Genomic DNA, 19,670 nt, shown 5'->3' on the forward strand with positions numbered 1-19,670 from the left:
GGATGGAGTGTTGCAAAGCTTAAATCAACTGTCTTCAAATCTTGTCTCGCTACCCTGATCCCCAACCGGTCTCTGCAGATGTCTGCCCTTCCCTGAGCCTGATTCAGCTGGAGGCTTCTTCCTGTTAAAAGGGCGTTTTTCCTTCCCACTGTCACCAAGTGCTTGCTCAAAGGGGGTTGTTTCATTCTTGTGGTTTTCTCTCTATTACTCTAAGGTTTTCACCTTAAAATATAAAGTGCCTTGAGGCAACTGTTGTTGTAATTTGGTGCTAAATCAATTTTAAATCATGCTTTTTATTTGTTTTTGTTTCTAATGTCTCTGTAAAGCACTTTGAATCACCTTGTTGTTGAATTGTGCTATACAAATAAACTTGCCTTGCCTTGCCTATATAAATCAAATTGATTTAAACTCATTACAACCAAGGTATGCATAGGAGCATCTCTAAAACACATTGAAACACACAACACATTGAACTTTGAAGCATTTACACTACAGCAGCAGAAGACCACACCAGGTGCCACTCCTGTCAGCTGAGAACAGAAAACTGAGGCTACGGTTCTCACAGGATCGCCAGAAATTGGATAATCGAAGACTGGAACAACATTACTTGATCTTATGAGTCCTGGTTTCTGATGCAACACACCAATGGTGTGGCACATTTATTTTATTTTATTTTATTTTATTTTATTTTATTTTTTCAAATCAATGTTTCAAAGATATTGAGATATAATGTTGGGGAGGTAATGTATTTTTTGACAGACTTCAGGCACCTTAGCGCCATAACCTACCTGTGTATTGTTGCTGATAATGTCCATCCCTTTATGACCACAACACACCTATCTTCCAATAACTACTTCCAGCAGAATAAAGCACAGTCTCACAAAGCTCAGATCATCTTGAACCTGGATTCTTGAACATGACAATGAGTTCTCAAATGTCATCAAATTTCAGTCCAGTAGAGCACCCGGGGGATGTAGTAGAGCAGTAGATTCACATTATGATGACTGTGTGATGCTAATCTGTCAGTATGGACAAAAATCTCAACAAGGTTCTGTTTTGAGAGCCTTACTGAATCTATGCCATGAAGAATTAAGGCATTTCTGACCGTAAAAGAGGGTCCAACCTGATACTAGCATGGTGTGCCTGATAAAGCGTGTATGCAGAAACCAAGTTCTTACTCTTTAGCTGTTATCAACTTCCCGTATCATGTCATGCTATTATTTTGTGCTCGCTGCAATGCCCCAAGTAACTGAAATGATAAATAAGGCTACTCATACCTTCACCCTAGACTGGATGTCCCAAAACGTTTTCTAATTCTACATCATCGAGTGTGTCGTCAGTGGTGCACTCGACAGCTGACGGCTATGATCTCCCGTTTACGCACTTCAAACTTTTCGCACATCCACAGGTCCACTGAGTCGTGATCTCTCTGGTGTGAGCTACGCGTGTCATCCGTGACGTCGCCGGACCGCCTACCTCGCCCTCGGTCTGCCTCTCCGGTGAGACTCCGCTGCCGCTGCTGCTGCTGTACGGTGGACCTACGAGCCGGGACCGATGCCAGCGTGATGATGGTGGTGATGGTAGTGAGGGAAGGATCGGATCTGCTAACACCAGTCCTCACTGGTATGGACGCCGGAGGAGAGCACTGACTATCCAGGAACCATGCCTACTGTCCTCGCTGGCAAAGGGAAACTTTCCATTGTCTGCTTTCTGCTCCGATGCGCATATTCTCAGGTGAGAGGGCAAAGAGCAGGGACTAGGTCCTACTTAGAAAACAGGAGTAGACAGCTTTATGTCACTGTGCTTATTTTATAAATGTCATGGATGTAAATGCTGCGCTTCGTCCTCGCATTTAAAATGTCACAGATTTGTTCCTGAAGTAGTTCGAAAATATTATGTGAATAATAACAGGTTCATCTACATCAACTGTGTAGTTAATATTTATCACTGTGTGCAGAATCGTGCTTTTTGTACTCCTTTAAAAAAATATATATAGCATCTGTAAAATTTCCGTTTAAAGCTCAGATAGAAAAAGGCTAAAAATACCTTGAAATTGAGCATAGCTTCAGTAATTGAAGATACTTTAAGAATGTAACAGGTGGTTTGCAGCCTTGTAGGCTTGCATGCTGTTTGCTGCAGGTATTGTGACGGGTTGTGGTTTGTTTGGTCCAGAGGGGGTTTACTCATCTGGGTATTGCACCAGAGCTGGAGCCTGTGATGTTAGTAGGCATGAACTTGTTAAACACATTGCACACGTAAAGTAGCACTGTGTGACTGTAAGTGTTAGCTGATGAAGCAGGGCAGACTTTTTCCTGTGCACCGCCACAGGTACTAAAATACTATCCTTCTGTGTTTGTTTTTCATTTAGACCTAAGGCCTCATAACTGTCTTGTGGGTGTAGCAATGAGACAGCTCTTCACACACACACTATTTTCCTTCTGCAGGCTTACACTTCAGCCACTCAGACACCATAGTGAGTCATGCATGCGAGCAGAGACACACACACACACACATGAATGCTTTTGCTGCGCTACACACATGCACTGAAATGAATTATAAAGTGCAAAGGAAAAGTTAAATGTGTAATTGTCTAAAAGCAAATTGTGAAATAGAGTCAGATCATTGTTCTGCAGGTCGGGGTTGATTCGAAACATCTGAACTCAGTATTTCTGCTGATACTTGGTGCAGCACTGTCATCTGTGGCAGACACGAAAAAACAAACGAAGAAAACCAAAACTCACAGTCAAGACGAAACCCACTCCCACGACACACACGGTTACACAGATGGGGAAGTGAAAGTAGCGTGAAGCATTTATTCTTCGTCTTAATGCTTGAGCTGCGTGGTTCTGGGTTTTTCATACAAGTGAGTGTGAATTTAAATTGTGAGCTCAAGTGTTTAAAAGGATAAATGTATGTGTGTGAGAGTTAGAGACGGTGGGGTTGCCTAATGTGGATGGAAACAGAAAGTTGCTTGCAAAAGAATCAGCATCCGGCTGATTATCTGCAGCTGTGATTTCTAAGATATGAGTCATCAAGAAGCTTCAGAGTCATCCCAACTCTCACAGTTACTGTGCATGTGAGAGACTCTCAGGTTTACAGTAAAGTGCTACGCTAAGGTATGAATGCAGCTGCAGCAAAAAGGCGGGAAGCAGAATGCAGAAGGTGATTTTTTTTTTCTTTTTTCATTTTTTTAAGCCTGTTTGCATCCTTGTGATGGAGGCTGAAACGTAAAACCCGTGATCAACGCCCAGAGCGAGAAATGAACTAGCCCGTGTATTTACTGTGTGTGCGCTGACTGCATGTGCATCGCCATGTTTGCTAATCAGCGCGCCTAAGTGTGCAGTATTTGAAATTTAAATGAATACACCCACGCCTCACTTAACTGAAACTAAGATGTTCAAATATGATTTGTGTGCACAGTCAACAATAGCTCTTTATTCATTGTCTAATTGGTAACTAAACCTGCATCTTCTGCTTTGAAGTGTTTAAAAAAAATCCCTCTGTCAGGGAATATCTGTCAGTCCTAACCCTTAGTCACGTTCTCCTCAATTACCAAACATCTGTCCTTCTTTTTCCTCAGGAAAGAGGAAGCCAACACAACAGCTGTGCCAAAGATATATTTGAGGTAAGAAATAGCTCAAGTTTGATTTCAGTTGGTTTGTTTTTAAAGCATTAGCACGTATTACAACTGCCTTATTAAATTTGCCACCTCATATTTGAGATGTGTCTTGCACTTCTTACAGCTCTTTCATTTGATTGCATGTTTTTGCAGAGTCATTTCAGTCTGTCTTTAGACTCAGAAGGCTGATTACAATTACATTAATGCTTAAGAGGAGAAAATGCCAGCAGCAGCTCATTTGTGGGCTGCAGCCTGTGCATATATGCATATATATGCATTATCAGTTCATCTGCATTTGCTGAACACTTCTGTCATAAATGTCAGGAAACAGTGGAAGATATCCAGCTTTTTTCCACAATCTACACTAACATTTAGATGTCATTTTGTCTTTGACTTTGGGATCTCAGGATACAGTAGCATTGATGATTATTATTGATATATTTTAATAGAACACATGTGATAACATGGTTAATAATCCAGTATCAGATGCTATCTGGTCGACACTAGTGTGTAGTAGATTGTGGTTATTATTGCACCTCGAGGTTGATACCAGAAGTTTGTGCTTGTGTATCAGTTCATCTGGTTGCCTTATCACCACCCAGTAGCTGTAACTCTTCTCTTGTGCACCTTTTTTCTACAGTTACAATTGTTTTCCACACCTCTCACCTTTAACAATTAGGAAGTTATATGATAAATTAAACAGAAACTCCTCGTAGTGCAAAAACAAGAAGCATTTTAATTACAAAAACATACACAGATTTTTCTTTTATTTAAAGTTACTAAATGTTTACTGTTGACTGATACCACCTAATCATTCTGACCATAATTAACCAGATCTGAGTGTGTGCCGAGCAGCCCACTGGTCTAAGTTGCTACCCTGTGGACGGTCACTAGTGTAGACTGAAGAGCAGGGCAAAGAAGAAGAATAGAGTTACAGAGGACCTGTTGGGGAAAGGTGGGAGGAAGATAGCAACACATAATACTCCACCTGGGAGATACTGTTGTTTTTAATGGAGAAAAGGGAGTGAGGGCTGGTGCTGTGTCCTTGGTGACTAAAGGAGAAGAGATAATGAAGTGAAAGGATGAGCGGAGAGAGGAAACACACACCCTCCAAGGCTTAATGCTGAGGGTGGGAAGAGGGAGGAGGAGAAGAGGGAGAGAAAAAAAAAGTAATTTAATGTACATATATATGTGTGTGTGTGTGTGTGTGTGTGTGTGTGTGTGTGTGTGTGTGTGTGTGTGTGTGTGTGTGTGTGTGTGTGTGTGTGTGTGTATACATTATTATTGTTTGTCTTCTCTCTATCTTTTGTTTTTTCTTCTTTGGAAAGAGCCAGACTAGACTGTTTACCCCGAATTCCTGATTTTATGCCAAGCTAAGCTAACTGGATGTGGGTTTTATTAAACGCACAGATAATAAGAGTGCTGATAATTTACTTACCTGAACTCTTAAACAGAGTAAGTGCAGCAAATTAACCAAAATGTTAGCTGAATCCTTTAAGATCAGCTCCACCAACTCTCTGCCGCACACACACAAAAACACACTCACGCAGATCTTCTGACATCAGATCTGATAAAGCATGACCTTTTCCAGAGCATGCTCACCGCTTCAGCAGCCAAGAAACCCTCTGCTTTTGTTCTTTACCCAACGATTGCTGCATGCACGTATATATTAGAGCCAGAGCTGCCATGCTTCCACATTGGGACACATCTGAGGAATCACATGAGCTAAAATGGGGGATGAATGGTACAAAATCAAGACGTTTTGTTAGCATCTATGAGCTCTGGTTAGTCTGACTGCGGGCAATCTAATCAGAAGAGATTATGATCAGAGCTGGAGCAAAGGCGGTGTTCTGTGGATGCACTGCCTCCTGCGTGTGCCTGGTTTCCTCTCAAGTGCTGTGCAGAGAGAACAAATAAGAAATGGCGCACATTCTCGTAATAGTCCAGGTGTATAATAGTGTGTATTTACCACAGACTTTCACATGTCACCTCAGGGCGAGCTGCAACACACACACACACACACACGCAAACGCGCACACACCATCACAGTCTAATCTGTAAGTAGTAACACAGTTAATCATTTGAAATATACTATAATGTGTCATGCATCTAATGTCTGCATGGAAGCTATTATTAGAACAAACAACATAATGCACAGGTACTCATCAGACTGACAGGCCTGACATCTGTTATACTAACCAAGAAATATACAGATTTTATGAGACATCCCCATTAAAACTGCTTCAACTGTGGTCGACCAAGATTTATTTTTTAAAATGTAATGCATGTAATCTTAAAGTCTGAGAAGTTTAGAAAATGTCCATCACAAGTTCCTCGAATATGAAGTTGTGTCTAAAACTAGTACAACTGTCTCAGTGTACAGGAAATCAAAAGCGAATGCTGATCTCTCTTTCTGTATAAATGAGTTATCAGGTGAACAGTTAGTAACCTGAATAGCACAACCCCCCCCCCCCACACACACACACACACACTGTGGGAGCACATTTAATCTGTGGTAATAGCTGAAACACTGCATGCCACAGGAGTGAACCGAAGACCCTGCACTTTGTAAGTAAAGCAGTGTTTCCTGTAGCAGTCCGTGACGGGTGGGTCGATGATTCTTTTACTTACTTCCTTCTAAGATCTTTGAGGAGATATTTAAAACAGATCAATCCAGCAAAGCTACGTTTTCACTTTTATTGCATGTTCTACAATTGGTGATTGTACCGGCGCACTCAGCACTGATGAGCACTCGTTGCGGTTCGCTTCCAGATGTCTTTCATGCTCTTCTCCCCAGGGCTTCCTTCCACAACAAATGTTGTGATGAGCTTTTTGTGTGTGTTCTGACTCACGTATTGAATACCTTTGAAAATGCAGAATGAAAAATGCAACAGCTCTATGGTGCAGTCCTCCTGAAAACTGCAAAATCATGTCTATTTCTAATTTTATTAGATCACACTTTGAGCCCAAAATGTTCCGTTTTGTTCACATTCAAAGCTAGTGAGCCGCTGTTACATGCACCTGTTTTTGTACACCGACAGCTCTGGTGAGCCGGGGGTTTTAATTCACTGCACACTGATCACAGATGTTTCAAGCGTGCAATTCACATCTCTCAACTTACAGTAGACAGGGACGCTAACCCATATTCACAGCCAGACACGCTCCCCCTGGTGGGGAGGAACAGTGTTCATAATTAGAGTCAGCTGTTAAACATGGTGCTCAGGACTGTAGAGAAATGAAGAAAGTTCTGCTGATTTAGTATTCAGGAAGATTCATCCATCACAGTGGCATTTCACCATTGGCCTTTGACCCCAACTCTGCATTTCTGCTAAACAGGACATGACCCAGTCCTGGAGGGACTTTGGGGACTCCTTGAGGCGTGACCCAGCACAACGAATCCTGTACAACTCTAAGGTATGTCTGTGACAGCATTTCGATCCGGTTGACGTTTGAACCTTGATTCTATTCTGTTGTAGATTTGCTGCTGTGCTTGGGATCTTTGTCCTGTTGCATGACCCAGTTTTACTCAGACTTCAGCTGTTGGACAGATGGCCTCCTATTTGACTCTAGAATAATGTGATATACAGAGTTCATAGTTGACTCAGTTACAGCAAGATGTCCATGTTGTGGGGCTGCAAAACCAGCCCAAATCGTCACCCATCCACCACCGTGCTGACAGTTGATATGAGATATTTGTGCTGATTTGCTGTTTGGTTTTCTCCAAACGTGGCACTCTGTGTTATGTCCAAACATCCAAATACTTAGATCTCCTCTGTCCAAAGCACTGTGTTACAGACGTCTTGTGGTTTTTACCAGATGTAACATGTTGTTTTTAGAGAGAAGAGGCTTTCTCCGGTTCTACTTGTAGTGTCACAAACTTTAACATTTAACATGTTAACTAAGGCCTGTAGATATTGCTCTTTGGTTTGTTACTATTTTTCTAGAGGTTTGCACGATCTGACCTGGAGGTGAAGCTGTTGGGATGTAAATTCCTGGGAAGATCTGCAGGTTTTAAAATTTTGTTCAACTGCTCAGACTTTCACCTCCTGGTTCTCATCTGTGTTTGAGGTTGAAGGACTGAGATTACGCTCGCTGTTTCTGAATCAGCGTGTCTGTGGTTGACAAGGAAAAACAAATGTGTGAAAAAAAACCAAACCTCAATCACTTCTGGTGATTTTCCTGCATATTATGAGTCAATGTTTATCTATAGGGACGACACATTTTTAACTGTTAAAAGTGAGATTTACTTACAGTTGTTTTGTTGTCTGTCTTTCCAAAGGATACCAAACAGCCAATTACACAACAAAGGCAAAGTATGTTTTTGCCGATTTTTCTGTCAAATTTGAATATCTGACATTTGTCATCATTTACAAGCAGCTCCCTGTTATTAGTGTTGTAATCTGGTTTCTTTCTCTCTGTCAGACCGAGGGGATGTTCCGCTGCGAATGGCCCGTCACCCTCATGTGGCCCCCCACAAATCGTAAGTGTGGCCTAAGGAAACACGATCCTCTGATGTTCCTCAAGCTTGAGCTGCTTCTGTAGCGCGCACACATACACACACACACAGAGTGATGAAACACATCACAAATACTCGTGCGTGTCACGAGAACTTCTGTAAACTGTATTCATCAACCTCATCGTGTCAGTAGCTGCGAGGAAAAACACGAGTGATAGCGAAAGAGGGGCGAGAGATGTAGACATCTCAGGTCAATCAGCTAACGGTGTTCCAGGCTACAAGTCGGGTTAAAGGTTACTGAACATTCCTGAAAGCTGTCAGTGGAGACCGATGTGCTGCTGTTTGTTAACTTTTTACATCCTCCTTTTAACGTGAAACACATGTTGAGTGGTGTAAGCCAACTATACAATTTCACAACCTTTGTTATGTAAGACAGAATTTTATTTTTTTTTTGAGGGGGGGGGGGGGGGGGGTGACTTTACTAAAATATTTATAGAAAGTTCTTTTTAAACATTTGAACATGTTTCTGCAATGTAAATAAAGCTTGTGCAGTTACATAATATAACCAATACATAACCAGTCATCTTTACTGAAGACAATATTGAGTAAAGGGTTTAGCAGTGATTGGTTAATCTGACTTAGTTATCTTTGTATAGTTTAAGAGCCAAAGGTGCTTAATTTATGTGGTTTTGAAACTGAGTTTTATTTGTTTTGGGGAGAAAAATAACTGCATTGAAATTTAATTTTGAAATCAAAAGAAACTTAAAGTACTGTACAAAAGACTTAAACCACCACTCAACTCTTTATATTTTATTTCCAAGGAGCCAGACTTTCTTGTCATTTTGAAAGTCTTGCAATGTTTTTCTTTGGACTTTGGTTGATTTTTTTATTTAGTCCTTGTACCTGACCATTTTCAGAGGAATATTTTGTTTGGTTTTGCAAAAAACACTAGGCTAGTGGTCTCAAAGTCAGTCCTTTGTTATCTTGGCTGTGTGCTTAGGTTCGTTGTCTTGTTGGAAAATTAACCATTGCCCCAGGTCCAAAGGGCTCAGGAGCAGGTTATCATCAAGAATGTCTCTATACCCTGATTAGTGTCCGGATTCAGTCCTCCTTCTGAAAACATCCCCATAGCATGATGCTGCCACCACTTTAGGGATGATATTTTCAGGTGATGATGGCATTCACACCAAAAAGCCACACCAATTTTTTGTTTTTGCTCAGACCAGAGAATTTTGCTTTTTATGGTGTCCTTTGGCAAACTCCAGTTGAGCTGTCATGTGATTTTACTGAGGAGTGTCTTCATCTGGCCACTCTACATCACAGGGCTGGCTGGTGGAAGCTTCTCCTCTCTCCACAGAGCAATGCTGGAGCTCTGTCAATGTGACCATCAGGTTCTTGGTTACATCTCTTATTAAGACCTTTCTACCCCAATCGCTCAGATTGGCAGGGTGGCTAGATCTTGAAGACTCCTGCTGGTTCCAAACTTCTTCCAGTTACGGATGATGGAGGCCTCTGTGCTCACTGGGGCCTTTTAAAGCTGCAGAAATTTTTCAGTATCATTCCCCAGGTCTGATCCTTGATACAGTTCTACAGGTCTGCAGACAATTCTTAGACTTCTTGGCTTGGTTTATACTCTGAGAGGTACAGTCAGCGATGGCATCTTATATAGACTGCCGTGTGTCTTTCCAAATTATGTCCAGTCAGCTGAATTTACTCCAATACAAGTTGGAGAAACATCTGACAGATGATCAAGGGAAGCAGGATCCACCTGAGCTCAATTATGAGTGTCATGGCAACATGTACTTGATACATGTTATACTTTTGTTTTGTTTTTTTAATAAATTTGCCAGAATTTTACACAAACGTTTCATTTTGTCTATATGGGGTCCTGAGTGTAGAATTTTCAGATGAAAAATAATGAGGGGTGGCTGAAGACTTTCACACTCTTTTTCACTGCACTGCAGCTCTTAATTTTTGAAGACATTAATAGACGGAGCTGTTCATGGAAATGCAAATGTCAGACTTTAAACACCGTTGAAGTGTTTACCTTATAATGTCAAATTGAGCCCATTTGAGAACACTGCAGATAACCATCCAGATAAGTGAGTGGATTTAAACCATGTCCTGGTTGCACCCTCATGTAGTTTCCACTAATGAATATATGTCTGAAGATCTGTGGGCTGTGTTCAAACTTATCATTTCAATAAAGAAGAACACAAACGTTTGGAAGTGCTGAAAATTTGAAATGCATCATTCTGATAGACTGATTAAAAAAAAAATGTATCAGATCGAATCAAGTATGGGCTGTGAAAGGTGGTTGTCTGGCAGGAGAGATTAGGTTTCAGTTGGTTCTTGGCTTTGTGACTGTGTATTTGTTGGTTTACAGCATGCTCGCCGATGACTTGAAGCTGAGCAGTGATGATGAGGAAACTCCCACGGTAGGTAACACTCATCTTCCCATATTGTTGATCATTTCTTTGTCAGTAGTCTTGGCCTGAGGCGGACATGATTAGAAGATATTGAGAATCCTTGAGGAGACAGAGAGACTATGCGGGAGAGTGTGTGAGGACAGAGAAAGCCAAAGGGAAAGAAAAAGTGCCTGGCTTCTCCTCTTGAATGACACTTTTTCTAATGTGTATAATAACAAATTACTGTGTTTGTTTTGTGTCCCACAGGTGATTCATGAGTCAGCTTCCTGGGACAGACACAGGTACCTGCTTACAAATCCTTCACTTCCTTTTCCTTTTTCTTCTGTATACCTGTAAATATGAGTTAAATATTGTGAATAACAACAGTATATATGCCTGCGTACCCCCTCTGACCCCTCTCTGATGTTTGTGTGTGTGTTGACTGACAGCCTGTCAGCACAGCGAGCGCACACACATGGCAGGCGGGTGAGACATTCCAGCTCAGACTCCTCAGGCTCAGACTCCACCAATGAGTCAGGCAGCAGTAGCTTTCATTCCCGGAGCCCAAGCCGGAGTCCAGAAGTTCACCCTGATCCCGAGTCGCCTGCCAACATCCAGCCACTGTGCAACAACAAGGAGGTACCAAATGCTGAAGCCACAGCCTCCCCGTCTGCGTTCTCCGTCTTCTCTGCCCATGTCTCACTTGTTTCTCTCCTTCTCTGTTTATGAGCCTGAGGGTGATTTCTCTGCAGGGAGTTGTGGGCTTTAAGGCAGTTGACAGCAGGTGTGGAGAGGGACAGAGCAATGAGGAATGCATGCAAGTGGGAGAGGAAGAGGACTTGGGGGTTGAGGGGCAGAGGTAGCTCGGAGAACTAGTGCGTAGGTGTCATTTTAAAAGTGTGACTCTTAAAGAGAGAAGCCCTCGGGATGTGGAAGTCATCAAAACCTGAATTCGGGTTGACAGTTACAACTAGACCTTTTTCAAAAAATAGATATTACAGTAAAAATAATGTGGACTGCTTGTTTGTTATTATCTCAAATAAATACAGATAGGGTGTAGGCCAGGGTATGGGCTGTTGGAGGTGGGGGGCATTGTAGATGTGTGTTGTGTGGGAAATGAAGGGGAAACCAGCTTCTCTTCTATGAATGCAAGGCCCTGTATGACATAGCATAGACTGTATTACTGAACATGCACAACATTGGGCCCCTATATAGAGGAAGGGAGTGTGTTTGTGGGGAGGGAGGGGGGGTGTAAACCATGTGTTTTTCATTTACGTCAAGTATTTGAGTGTCTCCCAAGGAACAGATGGGGGGTTGGAGTTGTGGAAGCAGCAAATCCAGAGTTCCAGGTAGTGAGAAAAAAAAGGGAGGGACAGAAAAGTAGGAGGGGAGGCAGTCAAGAGGGCACAAGAGATGCAGTGTCTTCTCTGGAAAGGGAGCGAGGGATGAGGGTAGGAGGGCAGAGGGGTCACTGTTTGGCTTGAGGAGTGGAGGTTTAATTTAGCTCCTGGTCAGCGAAGACAGAAAAGAAGTGAGCACGTAAGAGAGAGAGACGTTTGCGCTCCAGCTGTGAGTAAACTCTTTGTTGTTGTTGTTTTTTTACGTGAGTAAAAAGCTCCTACTTTCCTTCTCATTCTTATGGTTAGCAAGCCAGTTGTTGAGCAAACATTAAGTGAGTCATTTGGTATAAGTGGATGAGGGGTTGAGCTACTGTAACCTCAGTCCGAGTCCACTGAGCATGCGTTGGAAAGTATGCTGTTGAAAGGTTCTAATGTTGGAATTTATTTATGAGTCATAATCCAGATTTGTCATTTGGACTTTAAATAGTTTCACAACAGCTGAGCCGGTGAGGTATTTTCTCATGTGCTGTGAAAGTATTACAGTTTTACATGTTTCTATTAGAATGTGCAGATAGTGTGATATAAACACATTTGGGTGAGGCTTGTATCATTCCTTACGATGGTTGAATGTAAGATTAAGTGATCCGGAATCGTCTGTTCGCCCTGGATTATCACAAAATTAGCCCATAATGATGCAAAATAGGTCAGGAGGTTTAATTACTCTCCTACTTATAGTAGTAGTGTAATATCTTGGGTTTTTTTTTAGTAGTATTTCATGATTTAATGTTTGACCTTTCGATTGCACGTGTAGCCTGCAAAAAATTTACTGCATAATTAAGTCCTAACCTCTTGCTTTATTAGAAGCCCCTGCAATCTGGCAAGTCTCCACTGCTTTAGCATCGAGCTGTTTCTTTCCTCAAACTACTGAAATCATTCCACACTCTGTTCTATAAAATTATTTTTTTATGATTGAATTGTTCACTCACTTTTTATATCCTTTTGTGTCTGCTTTCTAGACACATTCAGATCAGGTTGATGTAAATAAGAATAGGTTGATGACAACTTTTAAGGACCTCTTTAGCCAGCATTGCCTTTTTATGTTGGAAGTAGTTGAAAAAAGTACATAAAATAGAATTATAATTAATTCAGCCAGTGGCAGTGATAAAATGCTGTGTGCATATGGCTATGTCAGTAATAATAATTCAGATCTACAGTGGATATAGCTGCATAATAGCATTTTTATTATGTTGTTCCAGCCTATTTCTGTATGTTGAAATCCTCACAATCCCCGACTGTCATCAATATTTTATGATTAATTTGTCTTTTTATCTCTCTCTGTTTCTGTGTTTTCTTAAGCCTGATCACCCCCCTGCTGCCCAGTGGCAGTTAGATAAATGGCTGAAGAAGTCGCGGAAAAAATGTGCCAGCACTGAGCAAAATCCCTCCCAGACTATTCCAGGACGCCTGCACTCTCCCCACACCCACCGAGCCCCATCCCCAGCAAGGTCATTTGACAGCAATCAGGAATACAGCCCTAGCCAAAGCCCTATTCCCAGCCCACAGTTCAGTTACAGCAACAACAACAGCCCCCTTCCAAGCCCTGGTTACAGCTACTGTCCAAGTCCGAGCCCATTTACCAGCACTTGTCAAAGTCCCAGCCCTAGTCCAAGGCACAGCCCAATTCCAAGTCCAGTTCTAAGTATTTGCCCCAGTCCATGTGGGACACTAAGAGACAGCCGTAGTCCTAGCCCTATAGCTAGAGATCCTCCAAGAAGCCCGAGTCCCAGTATACCTGCTCCTTCCAGGGTTTGTCACTACCCTGAGTTTCAGAGTCAGAATCAACCTCAACCCAGTCAATCAACCAATTCCCACAGGATAAAAATTAGGCCATGGATCGCCCCGGTGTCTGACACTAATACAAATATCAAGTCCACGAGTAATACTCATCTTCAGCCATCTCACAAACACAGACCCAAGACTCGACCACCACAGGACCAAGGCCAAAGTCAGACTAAATCAAAGGCTTCTGTCATTTTAACCTCTAGTCAGAATCAAAGCCACACATCTAGACCCAAGCCTAACTTTTATCCAAGCTCTAAACAGCTGGCTGATGTGTCCCAAACTAGAAACACATCACAGCTTGCGCAAATCCAGGGAAGCAGGTCCAGTCACAAGCCCCGACCTCCATTTCAACCAAATTCTCAACATAGCCCCACAAGAGCAAAGCATTTAGTCCCTACTGCTCGTGAAATCAATCCTCTTCATAATTCTCAATCTACCTCCAGAGCTGCTAGTAATCCTGGTTGTGGGCCAAACTCTCAGTCCATCCCTGGCCTCAAAAAACACAGGTCCAAGTCTTGGGAGGCCACTGCCCCCACCACTGTGAATGTTAATCACGCGAAAACAACACCGAAAAAACCTCAAACTAAGAAACAGGAGGTGGAACGCAGAAGAGATCATCTGACCACAGGAGAGGGGAGAAAACACGAGAGAAAGGAAGATAGACAAAAGGAAAAACAGCAAGGGAAACGGGAGCAAAAGGAAGACAGGAGGCTGGCTGAGGAGCAGCTATTGAGACGGTCCTGGATCCAGAGTTCGGCTGAAGAAGAGGAGGGGGAAGAGGAGGAAGGAGTGACGGAACAGGACAGGAGGAGAGAGGAGACGGCAAGAGAGGAAAGTCGGAGGAAGAGGGAGGCGCAACAACAGCGACATAAATGGGAGGCCAAACATAAAGTCCCTACCAACCACTCACATCAGCAAGGGGGGACAAAAAAGCGGGGAAGAAGTGAGGAGGAGAGACAGTTCCAGCCAGACCCGTCGCCTCCTTCATCTTCACGGTCCCCAACTCCTCAGAGAACATCCTCCTCATCCTCTTCTTCGTCCTCATCGAGTTCAGATTCTGAATCTGAATTTCAAGCTCCGATTACCAAAGTCCCAGCAGACTCCACCTCTCAGAGGAAACTCGCCAAGCCAGGGCAACAGGGCCCAGGAAGGCCTGACGCCAGCAGGCCTAAGGTGGTGCAGCAGAGACAACCGAGCTCAGGTAACCCGAGTGAGGACCAGCAAAGTGCGGGGAAGCAAAAACTCTACACCCTCGTCCCCTTTGGACGAGGGAACAAGGCTGCACCCCACTCCCAGCGAGGGCTCCGAAATCTGGTGGTGCACATAGACCTCTGTCTTCTCAAGAGGGTCCCAGACACTGCTACTCAATCCACTCCTAAAAAAACCTCCTCTTCCTCCTCATCCTTATCAGCCAAGGACAAGCAAATTGAGACTATGAAACACCTGCACATCCCTGAGACACAGACTAAAGACAGCACAAGAAAGCGCAAGGTAGACAGTGTTTCCTTTCATTCTTTGCCAAATGTGACGTGCATGTCCACAGAAATGGAATAAATCATTGTGTTCTGCAGGAAAAATGTCATTTGAATACTTTTGTATGGTCTCATGATGTACATGTGTGTTTGTGTGTGACCAGCTGGAGAATGGTGTGTCACACAGAGAAAACAAGAGGAGTTATGCAGACAAAACCTCAGGCCACACAGAGTCGTCATCTTTCACAGCTGAGACCGTAACGACTGATACCGTGGACAGTGGGTAAGAAAAACTATGACGACACACTTCAGTTTGCACATACAGCCACGTGGCATGCACACCCAGTTGCACCGATGCAATTTAATCCCATATTATGTGGCATTTGTATCAATCAGGTGTGTGGAGGACGATTTGGACAGTAAGAGGCCGCTGTCTCCGCTGTCTCCCTTGTCTCCCCGGCCCCAGAGCCCCGAGATCCCCAAGTCTAACTCCAAAACAAAAGCTGCAGAACAGCATCACACCCACAAGAACAAAGACAAGAACAGAGATTCTGCGATAAAGGTAGCATAAACAGCTACTCTAAATAATGCCAACTCCACTTATTCCAACCATTTTTGCTCATCCTCGTCTCCTTTCGTGCACTCAGCCCAAGATGGAAGTGGAGTGTGTGAAAGTGTCGAAGCAGCCCCAGCCACCACCTGAGTCCTGGAGCACTGCAGCACAAAGGGGGACTGTGCCAAACCACGAAACGTGAGCGATCCCGCGTAGTCCACACAGTCCATTCCTGCACAGCCCACACTGCCTTTCTGTCATATAAAAACACAGACTGACAGTCTATGTAATCTTAATGATGATATGTAAACAGGATTATGTAAAAAGATTCCACAAAAATCACTATAATTAACCCAGATTGCATTTCAGACAATGTGTAATTAGATCATAATGAAGTTGTCAGGGGTCACGTGATTACATTTTGTTCATGTCTTTTAAAATTTTGAACTATACTTTAAAATTAGGAAACCTTTGCGATAAACACAAAACCCCATGTTTCACAGTAGATAAGGTCATTTGATTTACCCAAGTGTAAGTGCTGAATATTCAAAATACATTTAATTTGCTTTGCTAATACACTTTTTAATTGAAAAACATCACCAACATTCAGTACTTTCATTTTGAGACCATTACATTTTCCCTTATATCACCCAGAATGCTCTGCATGATCTCATAAAATACTCTTTACAGTCTGTAATCAACGTTATTGTGTGTTTGTCTTTTTTTTTCTAGTCCTCACCATGCTGAGTACTACTTACATGAAGCCAAAAGGATGAAGCACCGTGCTGATGCCATGGTGAGTCTTTGATCTTTGCTTGAATATAAATTGTTAATATTGAAATTATAGTTATTGCAGATAACGTGGAAGAAGTTTGGAGCTTATTTATTTATTTTTTAAAATCTGTGTTCATTAAGCATGCAGTTCTTTGTCTCTGTGTAGCTTTGCATGATTCACAGTTCAAAATAATCCTTCTTTGTGCATTTCTGGACTGTGATGTAGCTCCTCGCTTACAGTGTCTCCGAAATCACAGACTGCATTTAAAAGATGGGCATAGCTACTGTGACATCACCCATCTGGATTATGAACATGGAAGACCCTTGTTAACAAAGTGACCATACTTGGATGAGAGTAGGGAATGCTAATTTATCAGCTAATGTTAACAGGCTTGGTTTGGATGCAGCACCCAAAAACTTTGTGGGTGCACTGCAAAATCAGTGTTACATATAAATAAAATACACAATCCAAAATTTCACTCAGTGAAACAGCGCAAAACTATTCGACAGTTTGTAGCTCACATTATTACTTGTTATTTGTCGGATAATAGAAGTAAAAATTAAAAAACAACTACTCTTAATGCAGGCGTTCACAACGACTGCGTGATGGATTCATTTGTTTTTTCAAACTGAGCTTGAGTTTTCAGATTTTTCCGACCAATCAGACCACTGCATTCAGCAATAAACGTGCACCAATACTGAATATACAAATAGTGAAATAATCCAATTTTACCTCAGACACAGACACTGCTCTGGGTCAGTCGGCTCTCTAAAATGATTTCTCTCCCTCCTAAGATGTGTTCCCAACTCTGCCAACATGAGCTCAAACTGCCCCACTGACATCCTGAAATATGCACGACAGCGGCCGCGATACAGCTTCACCTCCTGAAATTCTCCATGCTGCTGCCTTTTCCTGGGAATCGAATGAACACAGACTCTCAGTTTCTTCTTTTTCTCGTTTAGAAACCTCAGGAGCAGCTGATCATCCCAAACAAATTAGAGACCAAAACTTTTTTTGTGCCAGGCTTTAAGTGCTATAGTGTAAATATGCCTATCAAGTTAGACATTTTAACATTGGGGTCTTTGTGGATTGACTTTTTTTTTTTAAGTGGCCAATCCAGGAATTGCAAGAACCATCTGAAATGAAACATTTACAGCACTTTGAAGCATACCCTTACAATAAAGATTACACTGACACCATCTTCTGGTATAAATTGGTTTATATCAGGGCGATTGGGGTGCCAGCCATATGTACAGCCAGTTTAGAATCACTAAATAACCTAACATTTTGGCTTCTTTTGCCTCTCCAACTGTGGGAGGAAGCAAGCTACTGGATTCAAACCCAGAACTTTTTTTCTGTGACAGTGCTAAACATGTATCACTGGGCTGCCCAAAAAAAATTAACAAATAAAATAATATTTTGCCTCTTTTGATTATTTCTTTCCAGGTCGACAAGCTAGGGAAGGCTGTGAACTATGTTGATGCTGCTCTCTCGTTCATGGAATGTGGGAAGGCAATGGAGGAAGGGCCGCTCGAAGCAAAGTCTCCTTATACCATGTATTCGGAAACAGTGGAGCTCATTAGGTGAATGACATTTCAATGCTAAAGCGGTCACAAGTCATTTGGATTTGGATATGTGCATAAACACAAATTGTGGCTCTGGTGTTAAAAAGCCTGTTTCTTAAGGTACGCAATGAAGCTGAAGAGCCACTCTGGCCCCGGGGCGAGACAGGAAGACAAACAGCTGGCGGTTCTGTGGTACATATTTCTTCATCTCATCTGTTTAAGCCACATCTATCATCATACTGAAGGACGTGCATTTTGAGGATAATTTTGCGCCATGTCCGACTCTTACCCACAGTTTCCGATGCCTGGCCCTCCTTTACTGGCAGATGTTTCGCTTGAAGAAGGATCACGCGCTGAAATACTCCAAAGTGCTGCTGGATTACTTTAAGGTACATCTAAAAACAAGTCATTTACTTGAAAACAAGTCAACTTTTATGTGTGGATGACACGTCAATAAGCCTTGTTTGCATGTTGTTACAGAGCTCTCCTAAAGTGCCTACTACCCCACCCGGTTGGAGTGACTCTGGGAAGTAGGTGGATGATAACTTTGAATGATCGGCCTTTTCTTCAGCCCATTTAGTCCACTGAAACCACCGCTGATTGCCCATCACTCTGTTGTGTATGTGTGTTTTCACTCTTAGGGGTACAGGAGGACCCCCCTCTTCACTCTCGCCTAATACCAAACACCTCGCACGAGTTTCCCACGAGGGCAGCAGCTCTGCCTCCCTCATAAGCATTCCCCACCGTATCCACCAGATGGCAGCAACTCACCTGAACATTACCAACAGTGTGCTGTACAGCTATGAGTACTGGGAGGTGGCAGACAACCTTGCAAAGGAGAATAAAGGTAGTGGTGATTTAAATGGGAAATAAAAAGGGGAGAGATTACCATGAAAATATGTCAAATGCATTTTGGTTTTCAGATGTTTTAAGACCAATATCTTTTTTTTCTTCCTCATCAGAGTTCTTCAACTACTTGAATACTTTGTCTGGGCCATTGACTCTTCACAGTAGCATCGCTCACGCTGTCCAGTACACCAGGCAGGCCCTTCAGTGGATACGCATTAGTGCCAAACTCAACTAACTTAGAAAGGATTCACTATAACCTGCCCACTGGATCTCATTGACGGTAGAGGAGGTAAAACTCTGGAGAGCACTGAGATGGATGAACTCCCACAGAGCCTAATAACCCCCACAGTATGTTTTGGTGCATACGCTTCCTTACTGTGTGCACATTAAATGAGCCTCTTAACCATTTGCCAAATGTCCCTCGGACCTTGGAGGATTCACATGTATGTTCAAATTCACCCGGAAAGCCTTTTTCATACTTTGGAAGTAATCATTAATCTAGCGGACTTTTTCTCAAGGGGCCAAAGCAGGAGAATATCCTTAAAAAAAAAAAAGACCTACAACTAGAGAACTTGTTTGCATCTTTTGCTAATGACGGTTGTAATGATGTACTTTTTTTCATTGTTTTTACTGTGCAATATTTGATGGATGGTTTGTTTTTAGAAAAAAAAGAGGAAGACTTGCAAGAGAATAAAATGTTTGTCCCTTTTTATTTTTGAGTGTGGAGTTACATAAAGAAACTTTGTACTGAAGACGTCCCTCTGTCGGTTTACAAATTGGGTCTGGTTAAG

General features: G+C 42.5%; 1 protein-coding gene across 1 annotated transcript; it reads left to right on the forward strand.

The window, feature by feature from the left end:
- Window positions 1-1,565: 1,565 nt before the first annotated feature.
- Window positions 1,566-19,587, forward strand: aff3 (AF4/FMR2 family, member 3). The gene is made up of 19 exons (XM_086267580.1): window positions 1,566-1,734; window positions 3,581-3,625; window positions 6,956-7,033; window positions 7,899-7,932; window positions 8,042-8,099; window positions 10,462-10,513; window positions 10,751-10,785; window positions 10,933-11,122; window positions 13,180-15,156; window positions 15,302-15,420; window positions 15,534-15,699; window positions 15,785-15,888; window positions 16,423-16,486; window positions 17,912-18,048; window positions 18,151-18,222; window positions 18,326-18,419; window positions 18,511-18,560; window positions 18,672-18,877; window positions 18,993-19,587. Exons 1-19 carry the CDS (start codon window positions 1,663-1,665, stop codon window positions 19,112-19,114), a joined length of 3,675 nt encoding a protein of 1,224 aa, XP_086123706.1. The 5' UTR covers window positions 1,566-1,662; the 3' UTR covers window positions 19,115-19,587.
- The last annotated feature ends 83 nt before the right edge of the window (window positions 19,588-19,670 follow it).

This window comes from Aulonocara sp. 'chitande type north' Nkhata Bay, linkage group LG16 (assembly GCF_057382095.1).
Source record: "Aulonocara sp. 'chitande type north' Nkhata Bay isolate Kocher_YH1m ecotype deep benthic linkage group LG16, A_spYH_male_GT1.1, whole genome shotgun sequence".
NCBI lineage: Eukaryota > Metazoa > Chordata > Actinopteri > Cichliformes > Cichlidae > Aulonocara > Aulonocara sp. 'chitande type north' Nkhata Bay.